This window comes from Nerophis ophidion, linkage group LG17, assembly GCF_033978795.1.
Source record: "Nerophis ophidion isolate RoL-2023_Sa linkage group LG17, RoL_Noph_v1.0, whole genome shotgun sequence".
Taxonomy (NCBI): Eukaryota; Metazoa; Chordata; class Actinopteri; order Syngnathiformes; family Syngnathidae; genus Nerophis; species Nerophis ophidion.
The window spans coordinates 7,784,379-7,810,956 of record NC_084627.1 but is presented as its reverse complement, the minus strand read 5'-3'; the positions used below and the strand labels follow the sequence as shown (position 1 = coordinate 7,810,956).

The 26,578-nt window shown below is 40.5% G+C and overlaps 2 protein-coding genes across 6 annotated transcripts in view; one reads left to right on the top strand and one right to left on the bottom strand.

Annotated features, from left to right (window-relative positions):
- Positions 1 to 26,578, bottom strand: part of ankfn1 (ankyrin repeat and fibronectin type III domain containing 1) — a 167,371-nt gene that overhangs the window by 106,228 nt on the left and 34,565 nt on the right. The window contains exons 2-6 of one of the 5 annotated variants that reach the window (XM_061876024.1): positions 21,731 to 21,831; positions 18,123 to 18,224; positions 9,338 to 9,465; positions 5,393 to 5,569; positions 1,369 to 1,577 (exon numbers count right to left, since the gene is read on the bottom strand). In XM_061876024.1, coding sequence (XP_061732008.1) covers positions 1,369 to 1,577; positions 5,393 to 5,569; positions 9,338 to 9,453 — 502 coding nt within the window. In that variant the 5' untranslated portion in view covers positions 9,454 to 9,465; positions 18,123 to 18,224; positions 21,731 to 21,831. Of the gene's footprint in view, positions 1 to 1,368; positions 1,578 to 5,392; positions 5,570 to 9,337; positions 9,466 to 11,318; positions 11,560 to 11,667; positions 12,246 to 18,122; positions 18,225 to 21,730; positions 21,832 to 26,578 lie in introns of those variants that run through there. The other 4 variants (XM_061876025.1, XM_061876026.1, XM_061876022.1 and 1 more) reach the window with 4 other exon arrangements.
- On the top strand, positions 11,532 to 25,756 carry LOC133535942 (uncharacterized). The gene is made up of 7 exons (XM_061876028.1): positions 11,532 to 11,657; positions 15,523 to 15,958; positions 16,041 to 16,128; positions 18,151 to 18,242; positions 18,320 to 18,484; positions 21,747 to 21,838; positions 22,015 to 25,756. The coding sequence occupies exons 2-7, from the start codon at positions 15,744 to 15,746 to the stop codon at positions 22,089 to 22,091; spliced, it is 729 nt and encodes a 242-aa protein (XP_061732012.1). The 5' UTR covers positions 11,532 to 11,657; positions 15,523 to 15,743; the 3' UTR covers positions 22,092 to 25,756.

Here is a 26,578-nt window from a genome sequence, read left to right as displayed (position 1 = left end):
ACAGCAGGACGGCTTGTATCGCACATGATATCACGCACAAGTAAACACACTGCAGGACTGCTTGTACCGCACATGATATCACGCACAAGTAAATACTCTGCAAGACTGCCTGTACCGCACATGATATCACACACAAAAGTAAATACTTTGCAGAAGTGCCAATATAGCACATGATATCACACACACACAAAAAACACGCTGTACGACTGCCTGTATCGCACATGATGCCTCACACACAAGGAAATACTCACTCTGCAGGACTGCCTGTATCGCACATGATATCACACACATACCAGTAAATACTCTGCAGGGCTGCCTGTATCGCACATGATATCACAAACACACAAGTAAATAGTCTGCAGGACTGCCTATATCCATCCATCCATTTTCTACCGCTTATTCCCTTTCGGGGTCGCTGGCGCCTATCTCAGCTACAATCAGGCGGAAGGCGGGGTACACCCTGGACAAGTCGCCACCTCATCGCAGGGCCAACACAGATAGACAGACAACATTCACACTCACATTCACACACTAGGGACCAATTTAGTGTTGCCAATCAACCTATCCCCAGGTGCATGTCTTTGGAGGTGGGAGGAAGCCGGAGTACCCGGAGGGAACCCACGCATTCACGGGGAGAACATGCAAACTCCACACAGAAAGATCCCGAGCCTGGATTTGAACCCAGGACTGCAGGACCTTCGTATTGTGAGGCAGACGCACTAACCCCTCTGCCACCGTGAAGCAGGACTGCCTATATAGCACATGATATCACACACACACATACAAAACACGCTGCAGGACTGCCTGTATCGCACGATATCACAAACAAGTAAATACTCTGCAGGGCTGCCTGTATAGCACATGATATCACACACACTGTAGGACAGCTTGTATCGCACATGATAACACAAATTGTGAATGCAAGCCCACATTGAATAATACTAGTTTAATTTTGATGGGATACGGGAGCAGAACAGTCATGGAGTGCAGCAAGTGTCTACAATCCCACACTGAAGTCAAGTAATAACAACACAGAGCAGTAAGAAGAAAATGAATGTGTGATACAGGAAGAGTTGCAATCTGTTCAACAGGAAACTCATTAGCGTTCCTCTGATGGGTGGTGCTAACGAGGAGCGTGATCAACACAGGAAGTCTCTCGACGTGATAAACCCGTGTGTGTGTGTGTGTGTGTGAAGAAGTTTGGACTAAACATTGTTATCTTGAGTGCACATCAACTCTCCAGCCATCGACCTTTAGTGAATGATGTAATGCAAACAGCCCAGGCCACTTCATTAGGTACACACTTGATGGCGCCAACGTGATCGTCTTGGTAAAGACGCCAACCTTCTGAACGAGTGTTCTTCTCACCTGCGGACTTCCAGTGAAGTCCTCCGGGACTGGCAGCGAGGCGCCGCCGCTTCCTGATGCTGACCCCGCCTCGGGAGGCGGAGTCTCCCGGCGACATGAGCGCCACGGCAGCGGGAGTGGAGGAGAGTATGGGCAGGAGGGGCGTGGCCAGGAAGGGCGTCTCCTTGCCCAGGGCGGGGGTGAGGAAGGCGGCCTCCCTCTCTGGCGACCTGCGGGAAAAGCCAATCATTTTCTGACGTTATTTTCGGGGCCAAAGCATGAAAATTAAACAATAATTGAATTGCTTCACCTGGTCAAAACTTAGAGGAACATAAACGTTTGAGAGAAATGCTGCCCCCTGCTGGTTTGGAGTGTGGATGCAGTACTGTACATTTACAATATTTAAGTCCATGTTAAATTGAACCAAAATTTATTGTTCATCTGACAACTGTATGCTTCCAACTTAGTCAAAACAATTTAGGGCATAAATTAGCCTTGCTTTGTGCATGAAGCAGTCCTGCAAGGATATTACTTGCCATGTTTACTTTGACTAAAAGGTAATCTACTTGTGATTTTATGATATGGTTATCAACGTTTACGGTGTTCCTTGTAATCTTAAAGTCAAAAATTACATGATTTCAATGATGTGTTTTACTCATTTTATAGCACAGACATAAAAGGAGTAAGCGAGATGGCAGTAAAAGCACATATATGCAATGCATTTCATAGATAGATATATGTCCATACATATATATATATATATATATATATATATATATATATATAACGCATATATACATACATATATATACACACGTATATATATATATATATATACACACACACACACACGTATATATATATATATATATATATATATATATATATATATATGTAGGTGTGGGAAAAATCACAAGACTACTTCATCTCTACAGATCTGTTTCATGAGGGGTTCCCTCAATCATCAGGAGATTTATATATACATATATATATATATATATATATATACACATACGTGTGTGTGTCATCATCATCAATCTTTATTGCAGACCTTAAGATCCATTAAACATATAAAAAACACATTACCAAACATTAAAAACAAAACACTAAAACATTAAAAAAACAAAACAATAAAAATAAACCTAAAGCCCAAATGTCAGTTTCTAACATACAAACATGTGTGCCAATGGTTCCACAGTCCAGATGAGTATCTAACAGAACTGCAGCCAGGGTTCGTTAACACAGTGATTATGTCATTTTCAGACTCAGATGCCCTACACATAAACTTATACCTAAGGTTGCGTAGCAACGCTGGGAAAGTGTGTACACACACATTAATATATACAAATTTACAAGTACATACTGCACATACATATAAACACACATAGATACAACATATACACACACACACACATATATGTACACAAGTATACACACAAATACAGTACATACACACACATACATGCATACAAAAATACGCACATGGATACACCATATAGACACACATTAGGGATGCACCGATTAATCGGTAACCGAATATGGCAAAAAAAGCCACATTCGGCCTTCGGTGGAATGAGTTAAAAACAAGGCCGAATAGTGGCGTGTGACGCAATTTTTTGACGCGGTGACGCAATCAACCAACGTGCAGTGACGTTGGGATATGTTGTGTACCTGTATAAGTGTATGAGGTTACAAGCACACACTTATTGAGATTTAGTGGGGCCTCTGTTTACATTATTAGCCTGTTGTGTAGGCTACCTGTATAAGTGTATGAGGTTACAAGCACACACTTAATTGAGATTTACTTGAGCCTTCTGTTTACATTATTAGCATATCTACTGTGGCTAAGCAGACTTTTGCCAAAAGGACAATAATTCATTTGTTGTGGGTTTATCCACTTTAATGCACTTTATTTTTTTTTGGAATGCATGTTTTGTTTGAAGGCCTAATATAAATGAAAAACTTTGTGCTTTTTTTGAAAAGCAAAGGCTACTGGAATATTAAAAAAATGTCAATATTCAATAAAAAATTACTTTATTTGAAAAACGTGTCTAAATATTTATTCTAGGCTATTTATGCAATATAAAAAAAAAATTGTGAAAAACTGCGTTCATTATTCGGTATTCGGCCAAGCGTTTAAATTTTATTCGGCTTCGGACACAAATTTTCATTTCGGTGCATCCCTAATATACGTACACACAAATATGTACACTTTTATACATACACACAAATATATGCACACATACATACACACTTATACATACACAATTTATTTACACACACATATACATGTATACATACATACACAATTTATTCACACACACACACACACACACACACACACACACACACACACACACACACACACACACACACACACACACACACACACGGTTTGCGTACTATGTAGAACAGGGCTGCCATTACGTCGATTGCGAGCTACCAGTCGACCGCGGGGGGTGTGTCAGTCGATCTCCAGCCAGGCTTTTAAAAAAAATAGACCTAAAAATGAGTGATCATCAATCTTCACCAAGACGTCACTTAAATGACATTCACGGTACCGGAGGGTCTTGTGAGATGACGCTGGCTGCTGCAAGATCATTATTATGAAAATATGACCGAGAGGAAGGCGAGAAAAACTTTTTATTTCAACAGACTCTCGCGCCGTACCTTCCGTCAAAACTCTAAAGGCCGACTGCACATTTCCTATCTTCACAATGAAAGCCCTGCTTCATGCTGCCTGCGCTAACTAAATACAGAGTCTCGGAAAACTGGCGTGCACAAGCGATCCCTCAGAAAGCTGGCGTGCACATCACTTGTGCACGCCAGCTTTCCGAGACTCTTATTTTGTTAGCGCAGGCAGCATGAAGCAGGGCTTTTATTGTCAATCAAGCAAGCTACGGAATTTGCCGCCAATGTTTTTCTTGTAAAGTGTATGGAAGCTGGATGAATTAGATGCCAAAAACCAACCACTTTCATGTGGTATTGTACAGAAAGGACAACTTTTGTTCTCCTCCATTTGAAAATGTGGGCGTTATCATCATGACTGTCTGATTCCAATCAATGCAAGTCATCAGAATCAGGTAATACACCAACTTATATTCTTGTCTTTGTGAAAGAAAGACATCTATATGTGTTACACATGCTTGTATTATCATTAAACACATTTAACTTGTTTACAAAAATGTCTCTTTCATAAATAAATACATATAAATGATATATATAAATGAGGTAGATCCCCTCCAGTTGGTCAATTGAAAAGTAGCTCGCCTGCAGAAAAAGTGTGGGCACCCCTGATGTAGAAGAACCAATGAAGTTAGTGAATGGAGGTTCCACTGTACATCACTTCACATTGTGTTCACTAAAATATGTCGAGGCTGGAACCAATTATTCACATTTACATTCTTTCTTATGGAGAAACGTGCCTCGCGATACAAACTTTTAGATATACGAACCCCGCTCAAGAACCTTTTAAGTTTGTACGGTACAACATTACCCAGAAGGCTTAGCGCTGTAGACAGGAAGAGGAAGTAGGTCTGATCTACGCAGGAAGAGGACAATAAGTGCTTGTTCCTGCTTGGTCTCCACAAGAAACAAACACTTTTCAGTCTTCCATGCGTCTAAAGCAGTAGATATGAACTCTCCCATGGCAAACAAGAGCACCTTTACAAGCAAAGACAGCAACATGGCAAACTTCTACACACGCCTCCGTCATACCTGGCCTCTGAGACCACGTAGCTGCGACTTCGCCACGACTTTCGCTCCCACTTCCTCCTCAGAACAAAGTCCAGCAGCTGGGTCCAAGTCCACATGGCACACGGACACGCTGCCACCGTGCTAAGTGACCACGACTGAGAGAGTGCGAGTCTGAGCTGAAGGGAAAAAGTCCCTGAGAGTGTTGAGCGGCCATCAGGTGTTGGCTTACTATCACACGCATCAGTCAGGAGCTCTTTGTCTCGCTTTGAAAAGAAACCTTCATCAACCGCCCGAGCGTGACCTTCAAGGACTTGACCAGAGAGTTGGGGTGATAGGGTGTCCAGCTTACCTGTCCGGCGCGTCTGCGTCGCTGCATGTGGACTGGCGGCAGTTGGAGGAGGAGGAGGAAGAGGAGGAGGAGGAGGTGCGCGTGGAGTCCAGGAGTCTGGGCAGCAGCATGGAGGACGGCATGCACAGCCATGTCTCCAGGTCGGAGAACTTGGAGCAGCTCAGCATCTCCAAAACGCTGCAGAAGGAACAAACGCTTAGTCTAAGGCAGGGGTGTCCAAACTTTTTCCACTGAGGGACGCACACGGAAAAATTAAAGCATGCTGGGGCCATTTTGATATTTTTCATTTTTAAACCATAACAAATATATATGGATTTTTAAAATGTATTTTACCCTTAAGGGTCCCTGGGACCATAAGTGAAGTGAAGTGAATTATATTTATATAGCGCTTTTCTCTAGTGACTCAAAGCGCTTTTCATAGTGAAACCCAATATCTAAGTTCCATTTAAAGCAGTGTGGGTGGCACTGGGAGCAGGTGGGTAAAGTGTCTTGCCCAAGGACACAACGGCAGTGACTAGGATGGCGGAAGCGGAAATCGAACCTGCAACCCTCAAGTTGCTGGCACGGCCACTCTACCAACCGAGCTATACCGCCCCAAAAGGGTCTCAAGTATTAAAATGTTGAAAATAAGTCAAATTTTTATTTTTTTGTTTTTAACGCTGACAGTAAATCTCTATATCAACTTTAAAAAAAAAAAAAAAAAAAAAAAGGTTTTATGGCTTTTCTGTCAAAAACATCTATTTTTTTTTTAATAGTAAAACTGAAATATGCAGTATTTAGTCATTAGAGCCCTAAAATATCAATAATGCAGGACACCATTGATTTTATTCTCTGTTATTTTTGAGTAATCACAGTGAAAAGATAAATAAAATAGCACTAAATATATTTAGGATCCAAAAGGTGCCCACTCAGAAAGTGATACATTTTTATTAGTTGTTTTTTTTTTTTAACTTTCAACGCTTAAGTTACGAGATCAACTTCAGATATATCTGTCGATTTTACATTTTAACTATTATTTTGTTTGTTTTATGCTATTTTGTGAAAGAAAACATTGTTTTTATATGGCAACTGCACAATATATGCAATATTTACCACATAAAACATTTTAAAGTGAAATTTTTGAACTAATTGGAGCTTTGAAAATAATTCATTATAACATGGCTTTTTTTGTCATTATTTTTTGTTTTGAGCATTGGAAAAAAAATAATAATAATTGATTGATTGATACTTGTATTAGTAGATAGCACATTACAGTACATATTCGGTACAATTGACCACTAAATGGTAACACCCCAATAAGTTTTTCAACTTGTTTAAGTCGGGGTCCACGTTAATCAATTCATGGTAAAGATGGTTTTTACATGGTAAAATAAAGACAAAAGAAAAAAAAACAGCCTGCCTGGCAGCTTTGTGTCAACATTGCAACTTTTTCTTGTTGGATTTCACCTCATTCCAATATTTTTAATGTCCTTTTTTATTTTTGCAATAGCATTTCCAGAATGTGTGGGGGGCCGGTAAAGAATTAGCTTCCCTTAGACATCCCTGGTCTAAGGGAAGTCCTGTGACGTATCCGTGTGGTCTCTCTCAGAATAATTGTATCCAAGTTATCACAGAACTTTGTGTTTCGATGAGTTCCCGGCGAGCAGACAAAAGCTGTCTTTGATCTTAGCAAGCAAAGGGCTTGTAAAACTCCACTGTGTAGGATGGGGAGCGACATGAGGGTGCCGGTTTCTTTGATATATTGCAGGGGTCACCAACCTTTTTGAAAGCAAGAGCTACTTCTTGGGTACTGATTAATGCGAAGGGCTACCAGTTTGATACACACTTTAAAAAATTGCCAGAAATAGCCAATTTGCTCCATTTACCTTTAACAAATAAATCTATATATATAAAAAATGCGTATATTTGTCTGTCATTCCGTCGTACATTTTTTTTCCTTTTAGGGAAGGTTTTTTGTAGAGAATAAATGATGAAAAAAACACTTAATTGAACAGTTTAAAAGAGGAAAAAACACCAAAAAAAATACAATTAAATTTTGAAACACAGTTTATCTTCAATTTAGACTCTTTAAAATTCAAAATTGAACCGAAAAAAAGAAAAGAAAAACTAGCTAATTTGAATCTTTTTGAAAAAATTAAAAAAATAATTTATGGAACATCATTGGTAATTTTTCCTGATTAAGATTAATTTGAGAATTTTGATGACATGTTTTAAATAGGTTACAATCCAATCTGCACTTTGTTAGAATATATAACAAATTGGACCAAGCTATATTTCTAACAAAGACAAATCATTATTTCTTCTAGATTTTCCAGAACAAAAATTTTAAAAGAAATTCAAAAGGCTTTGAAATAAGATTTAAATTTGATTCTACAGAGTTTCTAGATTTGCTAGAATAATTTTTTTGAATTTTAATCATAATAACTTTGAAGAAATATTTCACAAATATTGTTTGTCGAAAAAACAGAAGCTAAAATGAAGAATTAAATTAAAATGTATCTATTATTCTTTACAATAAAAGCAATAATTGTACTTGAACATTGATTTAAATTGTCAGTAAAGAAGAGAAAGGAATTTAAAAGATCAAAAGGTATATGTGTTTAAAAATCCTAAAATAATTTTTAAGCTTGTATTTTTTTCTCTAAAATTGTCTTTCTGAAAGTTATAAGAAGCAAAGTAAAAAAAAAATATATATATATATATATTTAAACAAGTGATGACCAAGTCTTTAAAATATTTTCTTGGATTTTCAAATTCTATTTGAGTTTTGTCTCTCTTAGAATTAAAAATGTCGAGCAAAGTGAAACCAGATTGCTAGTAAAAAAATCAAATTAAAAAAATAGAGGCCTAAAAGGGAATAAGCGGTAGAAAATGGATGGATGGATGGAGGCAGCTCACTGGTAAGTGCTGATATTTGAGCTATTTTTGGAACAGGACAGCGGGCGACTCATCTGGTCCTTACGGGCGACCTGGTGCCCGCGGGCACCGCGTTGGTGACCCCTGGTGTATTGTAATCCACAGGAAGATTTTGTCTTGACCTGAGATCTACAAAGCGGAGAGGAAGCAGGACCTGATTCCCCTCCAGGCACCTTTTCTTTGAACTTTTTTGTAACCAAAGGCAATGGCTGTTTACGACCCCCCCTCCCTGAGAAACAGCTGTTGCCATGTAATCTGGGAAAGTCCAAATAAAAGAGGAGGCGTACAATCTTCCGTCAGACCATGGGACGACACAATCTACGCCAGGGGTAGGGAACCTATGGCTCTTTTGACGACTGCATCTGGCTCTCAGATCAATCTTAGCTGACGTTACTTAACAGGATAAGTAATGAATAATTCCGCTGGAAATAACACTGTTAAAAATAAAGTTCAAATAATAAAACATTCTCATGCATTTTAATCCATCCATCCGTTTCCTACCGCACCTGTTCAAGGTTGTGGGTGGCTCAGCCAACCCCAGCTGTCCTTCGGGGTACAGGAGGGTCGCATTAATGGAAATAAGTATTTTACTTATAAATTAGTTAGCTTCAGAATAACAATGTTATTAAAAAGAATAAGAGACTTATTATTCTCTAAAAATGTTGGCCTTACTTAAAAATGCACGCACATTGTATTCAGTGTTAAAAAAATATGATGTGGCTCTTACAGAAATACATTTTACAATACTTGGATTTCATGGCTCTCTCAGCCAAAATGGTTCCCAAGCCCTGATCTACACGTTTCTAGCTAAATTTCATTCTGTCTCTGTTTAATTCCTTGCTTCTTGTCTTGTTTAATAGATGTCATCAGTGTAGCCCTGCGATGAGGTGGCGACTTATCCAGGGTGCACCCTGCCTTCCGCCCGATTGTAGCTGAGATAGGCACCAGCGCCCCCCGCGACCCCAAAGGGAATAAGCGGTAGGAAATGGATGGATGGATGTCATCAGTGTATGAACCAGACAGTCTCACCTCTCCTCGCCCACCGCCGGGACGTCATCCTTCTCGTCCGCTGTTTGGAAGACACAGGAAATCCTGGAGTCTCGTGGCGACACCAGCACGCAGGAAGGGTTACAATCCCCAGACATCTTGAGCCATAACTGTGAGGACCAGGAGAGACAGTGCTTAGCGAAGATCAGATTTAAGCACAACTTACCTGTGCATTAATTTCAGCGGACAGAACTTGACATACCGTGAATTAGTGACTATAAGCCGCTTATTTTTTCCTACGCTTCAAACCCTTCGGCTAACTTATGGATTTTTCTTTGCCAATGGCCATAATGCTTTGTGTTCAATAGTTGTCTTTAAACCCAAACAGAGGACTGAAAAGGTGCGTTATTGTTATCTACCTCAAAGAACTGCTCAGCCCCAAATCCTGAGAGGCACTTTGTATTAATATTTTGTATTACATCCTTCCCTTAAATGATCATGTTTACAGTGAGTTTTATATTTATTTTTGATGTTTGTCGCTTTGGATAAAAATGTCCGCCAAATACTTCAACATAAACACCTGAAAGTCTTTATATCAGCTAAAACCACCAATCTGTCTCACTGGATTCAGAATAAAAGCAAATTCTGTTTTACCCAACAATGTTACTATTTGAATATTGTTACTTGAAGACATAATCCTGGTTACAATTATACTGTTAAGAAAGTCTTGTCTTATACTTTGCCTAAAATGAGAATGCATCATAATCAGGGGCGGCTGTTGAATTTTGGTTTAGGTGGGGCTGAAAATTTGTAAACCAAACCCCTGTAGGGGGTCAGCCTCCCCCCCAGAAGATTTTTTTTGTGATTTTCACATACAAATGAAGAATTCTGACAACACAATGAAGACAAAATAGAACATTTATAGGTTTGCAGAGAACTATATACACAATATGCACACACTCTTCACAAAAAAAACCAAATAGTACGTTAATGTTAAATCTTACTTGTGAAAAGTAATCCTCCGATTCCTATTTTCAACAGTCCTCTCAATTGAGCAGGAAAACGCTGAACACCATCTTGGTTTTCTACCTGTCAACTGTCAGTTTAGGCCAGTGTTTTTAGGCAAGGCACATTTTTGTCATAAAAAAATCCAGAGGCACACCACTAGCAGAAAACGTTAAAAAATGTACTTTGTGTTAGCAAGCAAGGCTATCTAAGTTGTTGCTATCCTTCTTTGTGTGGACATTGTTGATTGTCGTGTCACGTACGGATGTACTTTGTGGACGCCGTAAGTTTTTGCTGTCGTCCAACATTCTGTCTCTGTTTACTTTGTAGCCAGTTCAGTTTGACTTTCGTTTTGCATACCCTTTCCCTTTCGTTCATTTTCGGTTTAAGCACTACATACATTTTTTACCTGCACACTGCCTCCCACTGTGGTCTGCAATTCGGGATTGATTGAAACTTTTATTAGTAGATTCCACAGTACAGTACATATTCCATACATTTGACCACTAATTGGTAACGCCCCAATAAGTTTTTCAATTTGTTAATTCGGGGTCCACGTTCACAACAAACCATCCGTCTCACACGACAAATTCTGACTTTTACAAAGCAATGCTGCCACCTGCTGACATGGAGTATTACATGGTTACCCTGCCGAGTTTTTCACAGCACAGACACTAAGCAACGGCACATTATTGGCAGATTATAATTATTGATTTGCAAAAAATATTTTGGGCATAAATTAGGTGAAGTTGCATAACTTCCCACAACAATATCTCACGGCACACTGGTGGAAAAACACTAGTTTAGGCTGCCTAATGAATTGATTAACGTGGACCCCGACTTAAAAAAGTTGAAATACTTATTCGGGTGTTACCATTTAGTGCTCAATTGTACGGAATAAGTACTGAACTGTGCAATCTACACATAAAAGTTTCAATCAATCAATCAAAAGCTCGCAGACTCATCATCACCACTTCAAGATGGCGGCCCAATTTCTGCGTCTACTCGTTAGCCTTACCTGCCCGGACCGGAGTTTAAACAAACATCTTCCAAGCAAAAAAGTGTTCTATTGCCGCTGTCATGTTGGTGCGACCTGTTGCCCTGGAAACGTGTCGTTAAAGCCGCGCCGTCGACCGCTGCGGAGACACTTTATGGCTAATAGGAGGAGCTAACAGGTGCTAATGGCGCTGATTAGCATATACGCACGGACTTCCGGTCAGAGTGCGCGCCAATAGGACTTTCAACTTCCGGCCCGAGCGTGACTTTAACAAAGCGCTTTTGCGCACAAACTAAAGTTAGTGTGACGCGTCCAAGTGTAATAAAAAGTGCTTTTAGGTCAGTCTGCGGGGAAGAAAGGGTAAGTTTACCGTCTTGGCGTCTCCTTTCCTCGGCGTCGCGTCCTCTTGTGGCCCCGCAGCTGCAACATCCGCCGCGGCCTGCTAACGTGTCTTCATCCCCGGCCTGCTAACGTGTCTTCATGCCCGGCCTGCTAACGTGTCTTCATCCCCGGCCTGCTAACGTGTCTTGTGTCAAACATCCCCAAAGCTCACATTTCACTGCGGTCCATCACCGCATCAACGCCCAGGACACATCTGGGGGTGCGGCCGCGGTCCATTACTGTTCCCTAGAGCACTCGGCGCCGACCAAGTGCGTGGAAATCCACGCGAGGAGGTTCAAGTGGCTGACGGAAACATTCCGAGGTTTTCTTTCTTTTTTTTCTTTTTTTTCAAGCGACGTTAAATACGCAGGCGGGCGGGAAAAGGCCGCCGGGGAGCGTGGAGAAAGGACGTATAGAAGGGAGGAAGGGAGCGGCGAGGACACTTGGCCGAAAAGAGAGTCGGAGTTGGGAAAATAAATGGCAATAAAAAGTGCAGAATGTGAATGGAAATGTAAGAAAGAGGAAAAACAACCGTGTGCGTCCTTTACTGGAGGAAACTAAGAGGGATAAATGCCACTGATAAGGAAGGAAGGAGGCGTGTGCACACTTGACACACTGCTGAGTACACTGTAAACACTTGATGCTGATAATATTCATCATACTGTGTTTACTTTTGGAATGATAATATTCATATAGTGTTAACTTTTGGGCTAGAAATATTCATCATAGTTTTTAATTTTGGACTGATAATATTCATCATAGTGTTTACTTTTAGACTGATAATATTCAATCAATCAATGTTTATTTATATAGCCCGACATCCTCTGTACAGAGCCCACATAAGGACAAGGAAAAACTCACCCCAGTGGGACGTCGGTGACACTGACAATGATGACTATGAGAAACCTTGGAGAGGACCTCATATGTGGGTTTATTTAAAGGCTAGAGTATACAGATGAGTTTTAAGGTGAGACTTAAATGCTTCTACTGAGGTGGCATCTCGAACTTTTACCGGGAGGGCATTCCAGAGTACTGGAGCCCGAAATGAAAAAGCTCTACAGCCCGCAGACTTTTTTTGGGCTTTAGGAATCATTAGTAAGCCGGAGTTCTTTGAGGGCAGATTTCTTGCCGGGACATATGGTACAATACAATCGGCAAGATAGGATGGAGCTAGACCGTGTAGTATTTTATACGTAAGTAGTAAAACCTTAAAGTCACATCTTAAGTGCACAGGAAGCCAGTGCAAGTGAGCCAGTATAGGTATATATGTATGTATATATGTATATAAAGGTATATACAGTATAGGTATATATGTATGTATATATGTATATAAAGGTATATACAGTATAGGTATATATGTATGTATATATGTATATAAAGGTATATACAGTATAGGTATATATGTATGTATATATGTATATAAAGGTATATACAGTATAGGTATATATGTATGTATATATGTATATAAAGGTATATACAGTACAGGTATATATGTATGTATATATGTATATAAAGGTGTATACAGTATAGGCGTAATATAATCAAACTTTCTTGGTCTTGTCAAAAGTCTAGCTGCTGCATTTGGTACCAACTGTAATCTCTATTCGTCATAGTGTTTACTTTTGGACTGATAATATTCATTATAGTGTTTACTTTTGGACTGATAATATTCATTATAGTGTTTACTTTTGGGTTGATAATATTAATTATAATGTTTACTTTTGGGCTGATAAAGGGACAAGTGGTAGAAAATTGATGGATGGATGAATATTCATCATAGTGTTTACTTTTGGACTGATAATATTCATCATAGTTTTTACTTTTAAGCTGAAAAGGGACAAGCGGTAGGAAATGGATGGATAGATGGGTATACATCAGAAGGTTTACTTTTGCAACCTAAAACTGCTCTGATTTAGGGCAATTAAATCTTCCTCCCTCTAGAGGGTCCGGGAGGTACTGCAGAGGGCATGACGATTCTTTATTTTGACTTTTGATACATATGAATATCCATCCATTTTCTACCGCTTATTCCCTTTTGGGGTCACGGGGGACGCTGGCGCCTATCTCAGCTACAATCGGGCGGAAGGCGGGGTACACCCTGGACAAGTCGCCACCTCATCGCAGGGCCAACACATATGAATATCTTCACATAAAATTATCTGTTAAATCACAGTGAATTATGTGGCAGGCCGCATGCAGGTCAATATGAATAAGGTGTCAGGCCACCATGAATGACGTTGCAGGACACATAAAATAATCTGGCGGACCACAGTGAATAATGTGGCGGGCCACATAAATTATGGAGCAGGCCAATTAAAATTATATGGCAGACTACATTTAATGAATTGTTGGGCCACAATAAATGATATGGCAGGGCACATAAAATGTTGTGGCAGGCCACGTAAAGTGATACGTTAGGCAATATAAGATGACGTGGCGGGCCACATTAAACAATGTGGCGGACCACACCGAATGAACTGTTGGGCCAAAATAAATGACCTGGCGGGGCACATAAAAGGATGTGGTAGGCCACATAAAGTGATATGTCAAGCCACATAAAAAATTGTGGCAGACCACACCAAATGAATTGTTGGGCCACAATAATAAAGGGGCAGGGCACATAAAGTGATATGGCGGGCCACGTAAATAATGTGGTAGGCCACTTAAAACAATGGCGGACCACGCCGAATGAATTATTAGGCCACAATAAATTAAATGGTGGGGCACATAAGATGATGTAGTAGGCCATGTAAAGTGAGGTGGTGGACCAGATCTTGATGTGTATTTGAGCTGTGTATATAAATATATATATATATATATATATATATATGCACATTTACAGTATATATATATATATATATATATGTGTGTATATATATACATATATATATATATATATATATATATATATATATGTATATATATATATGTGTGTATATATATGTGTGTGTATACATATGTGTATATATATATATATATATAGATGTAGGTGTATATGTATATATCATCTTATATATATATTTTTACATATTTGTTTGTATATACATCCAACCATTTTCTACAGCTTATTGCCTTTGGGATTGCGGGGGGTGCTGGTGCCTATTTCAGCGACAATCGGGCAGAAGGAGGGGTACACCCTGGACAAGTCTCCACCTCATCGCAGGGCCAAATATGTTTATATATGTTTTATATTTTTGTATATATTTTATATATATATTTTGTAAATATTTTATATATATATATTGTATTTTTTTATACGATTTATATATTGTATTTTTGTATGTATTTTTATATGTATTTGATATTTTTGCATATATTATATATATTTTTTGTATGTATATTTTTAAATATATTTTATACATATATGTATTCATATTTTTGTATATATTTTATATATATATATGTTTTATATTTTTGTATGTAGTTTATATAGTGTTGTGTATGTATTTTTCTAAATATTTTATATATTTTTATACACATATATTGTATAAGTATTATATTTTTGTATATATTTTTATATATGTTTTATATTTTTGTACATAGTTTATGTATTGTATATTTGTATGTATTTTTATATATATGTTTTATATTTTTTATATAGTTTATACATTGTATTTTTGTATTTCAACATATTTGTTATATTTTTGTATGTATACATATATATATATATGTATATGTGTTATATTTTTTGTAAATATTTGTATATTTCACAATCCCACATAAGACACAAAAGTGTTGATATTTACATTAGTGCTGGTTGCCTAGCAACAGGGTTACAATGTTGATTGTTTCATGTTTGCTGTTAAGTTAAAACATTTGAAATGATTCGACTTCCTTCAAAAAGCAGTTTGAAATGAGCAGTTGACGGCCGCTCGAAGCCGCCACCCCGAGTGATGGACCGGGCCTCCACGAGTCCACAACGCAGTCCCGTACGTGCCGGTGACGTCACCCGAATCACGTCTTTGTGCGCCGTGGGCCCTTTGAAACGGGACACTTTACCTCGCCGATATAAACCCTGGCGGAGGTCGTCAGCCGCGCACACGCACACGCACAGGCACAGGCAGCATGTTTGTGGCTGTAGACAACAGACAAGTTCCGGACAGAGCCCGCGGCTCCCTGGCCATGCAGACCCTCTGCAGGACCCCCGCCCGCCCGGTGGCCTCCTTCCTGCCGGTGGTCGTCGGCCCCGCCCCTCCTGTGGTGGCACCGGGCCCCGCCGGGTCCGCTCGCAACGCCTCCGCCCGCTGGACGGCCAAGCCGCGCTCCGGACCTCAGATCCAGTAAGTTTTTCATCTTTTACTTAAAAAAAAAATGTAGATATCAACTTTTTTTGGCATCCTTCGTGTGCGCATGCGCGAGCAGGAACGTCACGTCGTCCGTTAAGCTGGGCTGCGACCTGGACTTGGAGTTCATCGCACGCAACTCTTGGAACGTGCAGCACCTGTCCAGGGTACGCACATGCGCACTGGCGCCCCACACCTCGCTCTGCATGCTCGTCAATAACAACAACAAAATGGATGTTGGAACATTTGTTCACTTTTTCTGTTACTGCTAAAAACTAATGAACAAAATGGTCTTTTAAGAAAGAAAATCACACGATTTTTAGGTCCAGATATTGACTTTCATCCTGAATTTAAAACATGTTTTCCCATTTACATTTTTTATATTTTATAGTATTTTTTTTTATATTAAAATGAAATTGTTTTGGTTTTTCAGTTCATGAAAAATGAAAAATCAACGGCTAAAACATTAACTGAGATTAATATTTATTATTATAACGGGTTTAGTAGAACATATTTAACAAAGTTTCACATTTGTCATTAAAAGTTAGTTCTTCATTGATTCACATCTAAATCACATTTCTTCTTATCCAAATTCTAAATAAATTCATCATTTTGAAACATATATTTAAAAAAAGAAATATATATATTTTTTTTAATTTAGAAATAAGTTTTTAGGTCCTCTGAATCACAATTCTTATTAATAGATTCATCATTTATTTTAATCTATAAAAAAAAAGATAGAATGTTCCCGATTAAAAAAAAAAAAGATAACATAAATAAAAAAAATTACATTTTTTTTTATACGTTTTTCGGCCGTCTTGATTTACATCCAAAATTAAATTCTTATTTATCTCAATTGTGTATTTATAATTTAAAAAATGTTTTTTCGTTTTTTTTCAATTTTGAATTTTAATTTTTTTTTTTAAATACGTTTTTCAGCCATCTTGATCACAACTCTTATATTTTTAAATTGTTGTGAATCAATTCATAATTTTCAACATTTGTTTACATGTATTTTTTTAAATAGAATTTAGAAAAAAAGGATGTATATATCTATATATATATATATATATAATTTTTTTTTTTAACAAGAATACTTAAAAAAAAAGTATTGATTCAGATCCAAATCACAATTCTTTAATTTTTAAACCAAATAATAGATTTCCAGAATTGGTTTGAATCAAGATGATTGGAGACTCTATTTGGAATCAAATCGTCTCCCAGGAGTCGGAAAACTTTTATTTTACAAAATATTCATTTGACAAACCATTGATTTTACAACACATTATTTTACGCAAATTTGATTTTAAAAATCTTTACTTAAAAAAAAAACAACATAGATTTGACAAACTGTGCATTTTACAAAAGTTAAATTATGCAAAAACGATTTTACAAACATTGATTTTTTTTGTACATCATTTTAAAAACAGATTTTTACAAAACCTAGATTGTACAAATAAAGATATCACAAAACACTTTTTGAAACAAAAATGATGGATTTGAAATTATTTGAAACACATTTTAACAAACATTGATTTTACAAACCTGAGACACTTTCACAAAATATTGATTTTACAAAACACTAACAATGATTTTACATAAAAAATATTTTACACAACACTTTAACAATTATTTTACATACAAATGATTTTACAAAACTTAGATTTTACAGAACATACATTTTAAAAAATATTAATTTGAAAATGTAATAATTTGACCAAACATTGATTTAACATAACATCAATTTGACAAATCATGAATTTGACAAAACATACATTTTATAGAACATGAATTTGACAAAGTATTAATTTGATAAAACATGAGCCCCCCGCGACCCCGAAAGGGAATAAGCGGTAGAAAATGGATGGATGGATGGATGAATTTGACAAAACGTGAATTTTACAAGACATTGATTTTACAGAACATGAGTTTGACAAAACTTGTATTTGACAAATTATTAATTTGACAAAATGTGAATTTTACAAAACATGAATTTTATAAAACCTGAATTTGACAAAATTTGACACAGCATGAATTTTACAGAACATGAATTTTAGAGAACATAAATTTTATAAAACTTGAATTTGACAAACAAAATTTTAGAGAACATGAATTTGAGAGAAGATGAATGTGCTGAAAGATAAGGTTTAGTGTTCTCCACCTCCCTGACTCGTCCTGCCTGCCCTCAGGTCTTCAAGTCCCTGGTCATGAAGATCCGGAAGCCCCAGACCACGGCCAGGATCTTCCAGTCGGGCATCTTGTTCTGCACGGGGGCCAAGAGGTCAGTCAGTCACTCGCCACACTTTCACTTTCACTTTCACTTCCTGGTTGCTAACACGGCTTCCTGGTGTCTGGCAGCGAGGACGAGTCCAGGGTGGCCGCCAGGAAGTTTGCCTTCAAGGTTCTCAAGCTGGGCTACCCGGTCCGCTTCCTGGACTTCAAGGTCCTCAACATCGGGGGAACTTGCAAGACCTTCCCCATCAATCTGGAGGATCTCTTCCTGGCCCACCAAGACCACTGCAGGTCAGCTCACATGGTCGCCACCGTTAGCTCTTTGCTAACGTGCTAACATGCTTGTTTGTTGACATGGTCGCCACCGTTAGCTCTTTGCTAACGTGCTAACATGCCTGTTTGTTGACATGGTCGCCACCGTTAGCTCTTTGCTAACGTGCTAACATGCTTGTTTGACATGATCGCCACCATTAGCTCTTTGCTAACGTGCTAACATGCTTGTTTGTTGACATGATCGCCACCGTTAGCTCTTTGCTAACGTGCTAACATGCCTGTTTGTTGACATGGTCGCCACCGTTAGCTCTTTGCTAACGTGCTAACATGCTTGTTTGTTGACATGGTCGCCACCGTTAGCTCTTTGCTAACGTGCTAACATGCTTGTTTGACATGATCGCCACCGTTAGCTCTTTGCTAACGTGCTAACATGCTTGTTTGACATGATCGCCACCGTTAGCTCTTTGCTAATGTGCTAACATGCTTGTTTGACATGGTCGCCACCATTAGCTCTTTGCTAACGTGCTAACATGCCTGTTTGTCTGACATGGTCACCACCATTAGCTCTTTGCTAACGTGCTAACATGCTTGTTTGACATGGTCGCCACCGTTAGCTCTTTGCTAACATGCTAACATGCTTGTTTGACATGGTCGTCACCATTAGCTCTTTTTCTAACGTGCTAACATGCTTGTTTGTCTGACATGGTCGCCACCATTAGCTCTTTGCTAACGTGCTAACATGCTTGTGTGACATGGTCGCCAAGGTTAGCTCTTTGCTAATGTGCTAACATGCTTGTTTGACATGGTCGCCAAGGTCAGCCCTTTGCTAACGTGCTAACATGCTTGTTTGTCTGACATGGTCGCCATGGTCAGCTCTTTGCTAACGTGCTTGTTTGACATGGTCGCCATGGTTAGCCCTTTGCTAACGTGATAACCTGCTTGTTTGACATGGTCGCCAAGGTTAGCCCTTTGCTAACGTGCTAACATGCTTGTTTTGTCTGACATGGTCGCCATGGTTAGCTCTTTGCTAACGTGCTTGTTTGACATGGTCGCCATGGTTAGCCATTTGCTAACGTGCTAACCTGCTTGTTTGACATGGTCGCCAAGGTTAGCCCTTTGCTAACGTGCTAACATGCTTGTTTGACATGGTCGCCACCGTTAGCTCTTTGCTAACATGCTAACATGCTTGTTTGACATGGTCGTCACCATTAGCTCTTTTTCTAACGTGCTAACATGCTTGTTTGTCTGACATGGTCGCTATGGTTAGCTCTTTGCTAACGTGCTAACATGCTTGTGTGACATGGTCGCCAAGGTTAGCTCTTTGCTAATGTGCTAACATGCTTGTTTGACATGGTCGCCAAGGTCAGCCCTTTGCTAACGTGCTAACATGCTTGTTTGTCTGACATGGTCGCCATGGTCAGCTCTTTGCTAACGTGCTTGTTTGACATGGTCGCCATGGTTAGCCCTTTGCTAACGTGATAACCTGCTTGTTTGACATGGTCGCCAAGGTTAGCCCTTTGCTAACGTGCTAACATGCTTGTTTTGTCTGACATGGTCGCCATGGTTAGCTCTTTGCTAACGTGCTTGTTTGACATGGTCGCCATGGTTAGCCATTTGCTAACGTGCTAACCTGCTTGTTTGACATGGTCGCCAAGGTTAGCCCTTTGCTAACGTGCTAACATGCTTGTTTGTTTGACATGGTCGCCATGGTTAGCCCTTTGCTAACGTGCTAACCTGCTTGTTTGACATGGTCGCCATGGTTAGCTCTTTGCTAATGTGCTTGTTTGACATGGTCGCCATGGTTAGCCCTTTGCTAACCTGCTAACCTGCTTGTTTGACATGGTCGCCAAGGTTAGCCCTTTGCTAATGTGCTAACATGCTTGTTTGTTTGACATGGTCGCCATGGTTAGTTCTTTGCTAACATGCTTGTTTGACATTGTTGCCAAGGTTAGCCCTTTGCTAACGTGCTTGTTTGACATGGTTGCCATTGTTAGCCCTTTACTAACGTGCTAACATGCTTGTTTGACATGGTCGCCAAGTTCAGCCCTTTGCTAACGTGCTAACATGCTTGTTTGTCTGACATGGCCGCCATGGTTAGCTCTTTGCTAACGTGCTTGTTTGACATGGTCGCCATGGTTAGCCCTTTGCTAACGTAATAACCTGCTTGTTTGACATGGTCGCCAAGGTTAGCCCTTTGCTAACGTGTCAACATGCTTGTTTGTTTGACATGGTCGCCATGGTTAGTTCTTTGCTAACATACTTGTTTGACATTGTTGCCAAGGTTAGCCCTTTGCTAACGTGCTTGTTTGACATGGTTGCCATTGTTAGCCCTTTACTAACGTGCTAACATGCTTGTTTGACATGGTCGCCAAGGTCAGCCCTTTGCTAACGTGCTAACATGCTTGTTTGACGGCATTGCCATGGTTAGCCCTTTGCTAACATGCTTGTTAGACATTGTTGCCATGGTTAGCTATTTGCTAACATGCTGTTTGGACATTGTTGCCATGGTTAGCTCTTTGGTAACATGCTAACCAGCTTATTTGACATTGTCACCAAGGTTAGCTCTTTGCTAACATGCTTGTTTGACATTGTTGCCAAGGTTAGCCCTTTGCTAACATGCTTGTTTGACATGGTTGCCATTGTTAGCCCTTTACTAACGTGCTAACATGCTTGTTTGACATGGTCGCCAAGGTCAGCCCTTTGCTAACGTGCTAACATGCTTGTTTGACGGCATTGCCATGGTTAGCCCTTTGCTAACATGCTTGTTAGACATTGTTGCCATGGTTAGCTATTTGCTAACATGCTGTTTGGACATTGTTGCCATGGTTAGCTCTTTGGTAACATGCTAACCAGCTTGTTTGACATTGTCACCAAGGTTAGCTCTTTGCTAACATGCTTGTTTGACATTGTTGCCAAGGTTAGCCCTTTGCTAACATGCTTGTTTGACATGGTTGCCATTGTTAGCCCTTTACTAACGTGCTAACATGCTTGTTTGACATGGTCGCCAAGGTCAGCCCTTTGCTAACGTGCTAACATGCTTGTTTGACGGCATTGCCATGGTTAGCCCTTTGCTAACATGCTTGTTAGACATTGTTGCCATGGTTAGCTATTTGCTAACGTGCTTGTTTGACATTGTTGCCATTGTTAGCTCTTTGGTAACATGCTAACCAGCTTGTTTGACATTGTCACCAAGGTTAGCTCTTTGCTAACATGCTTGTTTGACATTGTTGCCATGGTTAGCCCTTTGCTAACGCGCTAACGCACTTGTTTGTCCTGCTAGCTATGAACCAGAGCTGTTTCCTGCGCTCCAGTACAACTTTCGACCCGGCATGACAGCCTCCATCTTTTCGTCAGGGTCCATCTCGCTGGTTGGTGAGTGGGCGTGGTCAACACACACACACACACACACACACACACACACACACACACACACACACACACACACACACACACACACACACACGCTGTTAGCAAATGGTCATGTAGCGTTTGTGATGGACTAACTTGTCTTGGTGACACTTTCATCCATTTGCTTTTTGTCATTCCAGGGGCCAAAACGGAAGCAGAATTTTACAGCGCCTTCAAGACCCTGGACTCCATCCTGGTCAGCTTCAGAAGGATGTGAGGCCCCCAAGACCCCCCCCCCGCCCAGTACGCCTAGTGTTAGCATGTAGCATTAGCAACATGACAGGTAAACGTACAGTCCTGGTCAAAAGTTTACATACACGTGTAAAGAACATAATGTCATGGCTGTCTGCAGTTGCTAATCCCAGAAACACCATCCCTACTGTCAAGCATGGTGGTGGTAGTATTATGCTCTGGGCCTGTTTTGCTGCCAATTGAACTGCTGCTTTAAATGGGACAATGAAAAAGGAAGATGAGCTCCAAATTGTTCAGGACAAGCTAAAACCGTCAGCCCGGAGGTTGGGTCTTGGGCGCAGTTGGGGTTCCAACAGGACAATGACCTCAAAAGTGGTAAAGGAATGGCTAAATCAGACTAGAATGAAGGCTTTTAGAATGGCCTTCCCAAAGTCCTGACTTAAAGGCGTGGACAATGCTGAAGAAACAAGTCCCATGTCAGAAAAGCAAGACATTTAGTTGAACTGCAGCAGTTTTGTGGTGAAAAATGTAAGCAGAAGCTACCAAAAGTGCCTTATTGCAGTGAAAGTGTCAGAACCTGGACTATGGGGTTTGTTTTTCCGGGATGCTAAGGAAAGTTGGAGCGAGCAAGGCGTGAAGGTAATGACATCGTTTATTTTAACATAACTACAACAAAAGAAGCAAACAAAAGGCGCGAGGAGAACAAACTTGACTAATGAAACAAAACTTGCACAAAGGCAGAAACTATGAACAATAAACAGACACTGACTTGGCATGGAACTATGAAACAAGCTAGCATAGCATGAAGCAGAGTGGAACTAGCATGGCATGAAGCAGAGTGGAACTAGCATGGCATGAAGTAGAGTGGAGCTAGCATGGCATGAAGCAGAGTGGAGCTAGCATGGCATGAAACAGAGTGGAGCTAGCATGGCATGAAGCAGGGTGGAGCTAGCATGGCATGGACCAGAGTGGAGCTAGCATGGCATGAAGCAGAGTTAAGCTAGCATGGCATGAAGCAGAGTGGAGATAGCATGGCATGAAGCAGAGTGGAGATAGCATGGCATGAAGCAGAGTGGAGATAGCATGGCATGAAGCAGAGTGGAGCTAGCATGGCATGAAGCAGAGTTAAGCTAGCATGGCATGAAGCAGAGTGGAGATAGCATGGCATGAAGCAGAGTGGCGCTAGCATGGCATGAAGCAGAGTGGAGCTAGCATGGCATGAAGCAGAGTGGAGCTAGCATGGCATGAAGCAGAGTGGCGTTAGCATGGCATGAAGTAGAGTGGAGCTAGCATGGCATGAAGCAGAGTGGAACTAGCATGGCATGAAGCAGAGTGGAGCTAGCATGGCATGAAGCAGAGTGGAACTAGCATGACATGAAGCAGAGTGGAGCTAGCATGGCATGAAGCAGAGTGGAGCTAGCATGGCATGAAGCAGAGTGGAGCTAGCATGGCATGAAGCAGAGTGGAGCTAGCATGGCATGAAGCAGAGTGGAGCTAGCATGGCATGAAGCAGAGTGGAGCTAGCATGGCATGAAGCAGAGTGGAGCTAGCATGGCATGAAGCAGAGTGGAGCTAGCATGGCATGAAGCAGAGTGAAGCTAGCATGGCATGAAGCAGAGTGGAACTAGCATGGCATGAAGCAGAGTGGAGCTAGCATGGCATGAAGCAGAGTGGAGCTAGCATGGCGTGAAGCAGAGTGGAGCTAGCATGGCGTGAAGCAGAGTGGAGCTAGCATGGCATGAAGCAGAGTGGAGCTAGCATGGCATGAAGCAGAGTGAAGCTAGCATGGCATGAAGCAGAGTGGAGCTAGCATGGCATGAAGCAGAGTGGAGCTAGCATGGCATGAAGCAGAGTGGAGCTAGCATGGCGTGAAGCAGAGTGGAGCTAGCATGGCGTGAAGCAGAGTGGAGCTAGCATGGCATGAAGCAGAGTGGAACTAGCATGGCATGAAGCAGAGTGGAGCTAGCATGGCATGAAGCAAAGTGGAGCTAGCATGGCATGAAGCAGAGTGGAGCTAGCATGGCATGAAGCAGAGTGGAACTAGCATGGCATGAAGCAGAGTGGAGCTAGCATGGCATGAAGCAGAGTGGAGCTAGCATGGCATGAAGCAGAGTGGAGCTAGCATGGCATGAAGCAGAGTGGAGCTAGCATGGCATGAAGCAGAGTGGAGCTAGCATGGCATGAAGCAGAGTGGAGCTAGCATGGCATGAAGCAGAGTGGAACTAGCATGGCATGAAGCAGAGTGGAGCTAGCATGGCATGAAGCAGAGTGGAACTAGCATGGCGTGAAGCAGAGTGGAACTAACATGGCATGAAGCAGAGTGGAACTAACATGGCATGAAGCAGAGTGGAGCTAGTATGGCATGAAGCAGAGTGGAACTAGCATGGCATGAAGCAGAGTGGAGCTAGCATGGCATGAAGCAGAGTGGAGCTAGCATGGCATGAAGCAGAGTGGAGCTAGCATGGCGTGAAGCAGAGTGGAGCTAGCATGGCGTGAAGCAGAGTGGAGCTAGCATGGCATGAAGCAGAGTGGAACTAGCATGGCATGAAGCAGAGTGGAGCTAGCATGGCATGAAGCAAAGTGGAGCTAGCATGGCATGAAGCAGAGTGGAGCTAGCATGGCATGAAGCAGAGTGGAGCTAGCATGGCATGAAGCAGAGTGGAGCTAGCATGGCATGAAGCAGAGTGGAGCTAGCATGGCATGAAGCAGAGTGGAGCTAGCATGGCATGAAGCAGAGTGGAGCTAGCATGGCATGAAGCAGAGTGGAGCTAGCATGGCATGAAGCAGAGTGGAACTAGCATGGCATGAAGCAGAGTGGAACTAGCATGGCATGAAGCAGGGTGGAGCTAGCATGGCATGAAGCAGAGTGGAACTAGCATGGCATGAAGCAGAGTGGAACTAGCATGGCATGAAGCAGAGTGGAACTAGCATGGCATGAAGCAGAGTGGAGCTAGCATGGCATGAAGCAGAGTGGAGCTAGCATGGCATGAAGCAGAGTGGAGCTAGCATGGCATGAAGCAGAGTGGAGCTAGCATAGCAGGACATGAGTAGAAGTAAAGTCGCCAAGCTGACTTCCTGGCAACTTTGGCTTTAAATAATAGACATGATTAGTGACAGGTGTGCGCGTGCAAAACGTGAGACAGGTGCGTGACATGAGGACAGGTGAAAACTAATGGGTAGTCATGGAAACAAAACAAACAAGGAAGTGCAAAAACAGGAAACAATGGAGTCTTAAGCCAAACAGAACATAACTAAACAAAACACGACCTGACAGAAACTTGCCAAGGGACATGTCACCAAATATTAACATCGCTGTACGTATACTTTTGACCCATTTTCAGTAAAGCCATAATAAAATCATAAAAGAAGCAAACTTCATGAATGTTTTAGTGAGTAACAAGTATGTGCTGCCATCACTACGTCACAAAAACATAAAAGTTGTAGAAATGATTGGAAAGTCAAGACAGCCATGACGTCATGTTCTTTACACCTGGACGTAAACTTTTGAGCAGGACTGTACGTCACACATTTGACGACACTCCAAACTGGAGCATGAGCAATATTATTATGATTAGTCAGTTATTAATTATAATAGTTCTAATAAGTTATTAGTTATAAGAAGTTGTTAGTTTGAGGCTCGTAATGAAGTACAAGTTGATCAATGTGAGGGAATAAAGGCAGCAATGACAACATCCACCACTTCATGAGATCACCACCAGAGGGCAGCAGAGGGGAGCAGACAAGAACGCACACACACACGCACACACACACACACACACACACACACACACACACACACACACACACACACACACACACACACCCACCCACCCACACACACACACACACACACACACTAATTATTGCATGAATTTACCTTTTTAAAACACACTTTTAGGTGAACTGCTCTTTTATTTTATTTTTGGGATAAGTTGTCCATTGTACTTCATCTTTATGAGAGACAAGAACACACATGCTTTTATTTTTATTTTTTAGACTTTCTAAATTGTAAATAAACACTAGCAAAAAAGTCAGCTAACAATGGAGCTTATGAGAGTCTGCCTGTAAAGCGCTCTAAAAAAAAAACCCATTAAGGTTTTACACACTATAAGTATATATGTAGTATCTAGTAACATACATAATAACATGTCGTATATACATGATGTAAGTATATATACAGTATCTAGTAACATACATAACATGTCATATATACATGATGTAAGTATATATGTAGTATCTAGTAACATACATAAAAACATGTCATATATACATGATGTAAGTATATATGTCATGTAGTAACATTCATAATAACATGTAATATATACATGATGTAAGTATATATGTAGTATCTAGTAACATACATAATAACATGTCATATATACATGATGTAAGTATATATGTAGTATCTAGTAACATTCATAATAACATGTAATATATACATGATGTAAGTATATATGTAGCATCTAGTAACATTCATAATAACATGTCATGTATACATGATGTAAGTATATA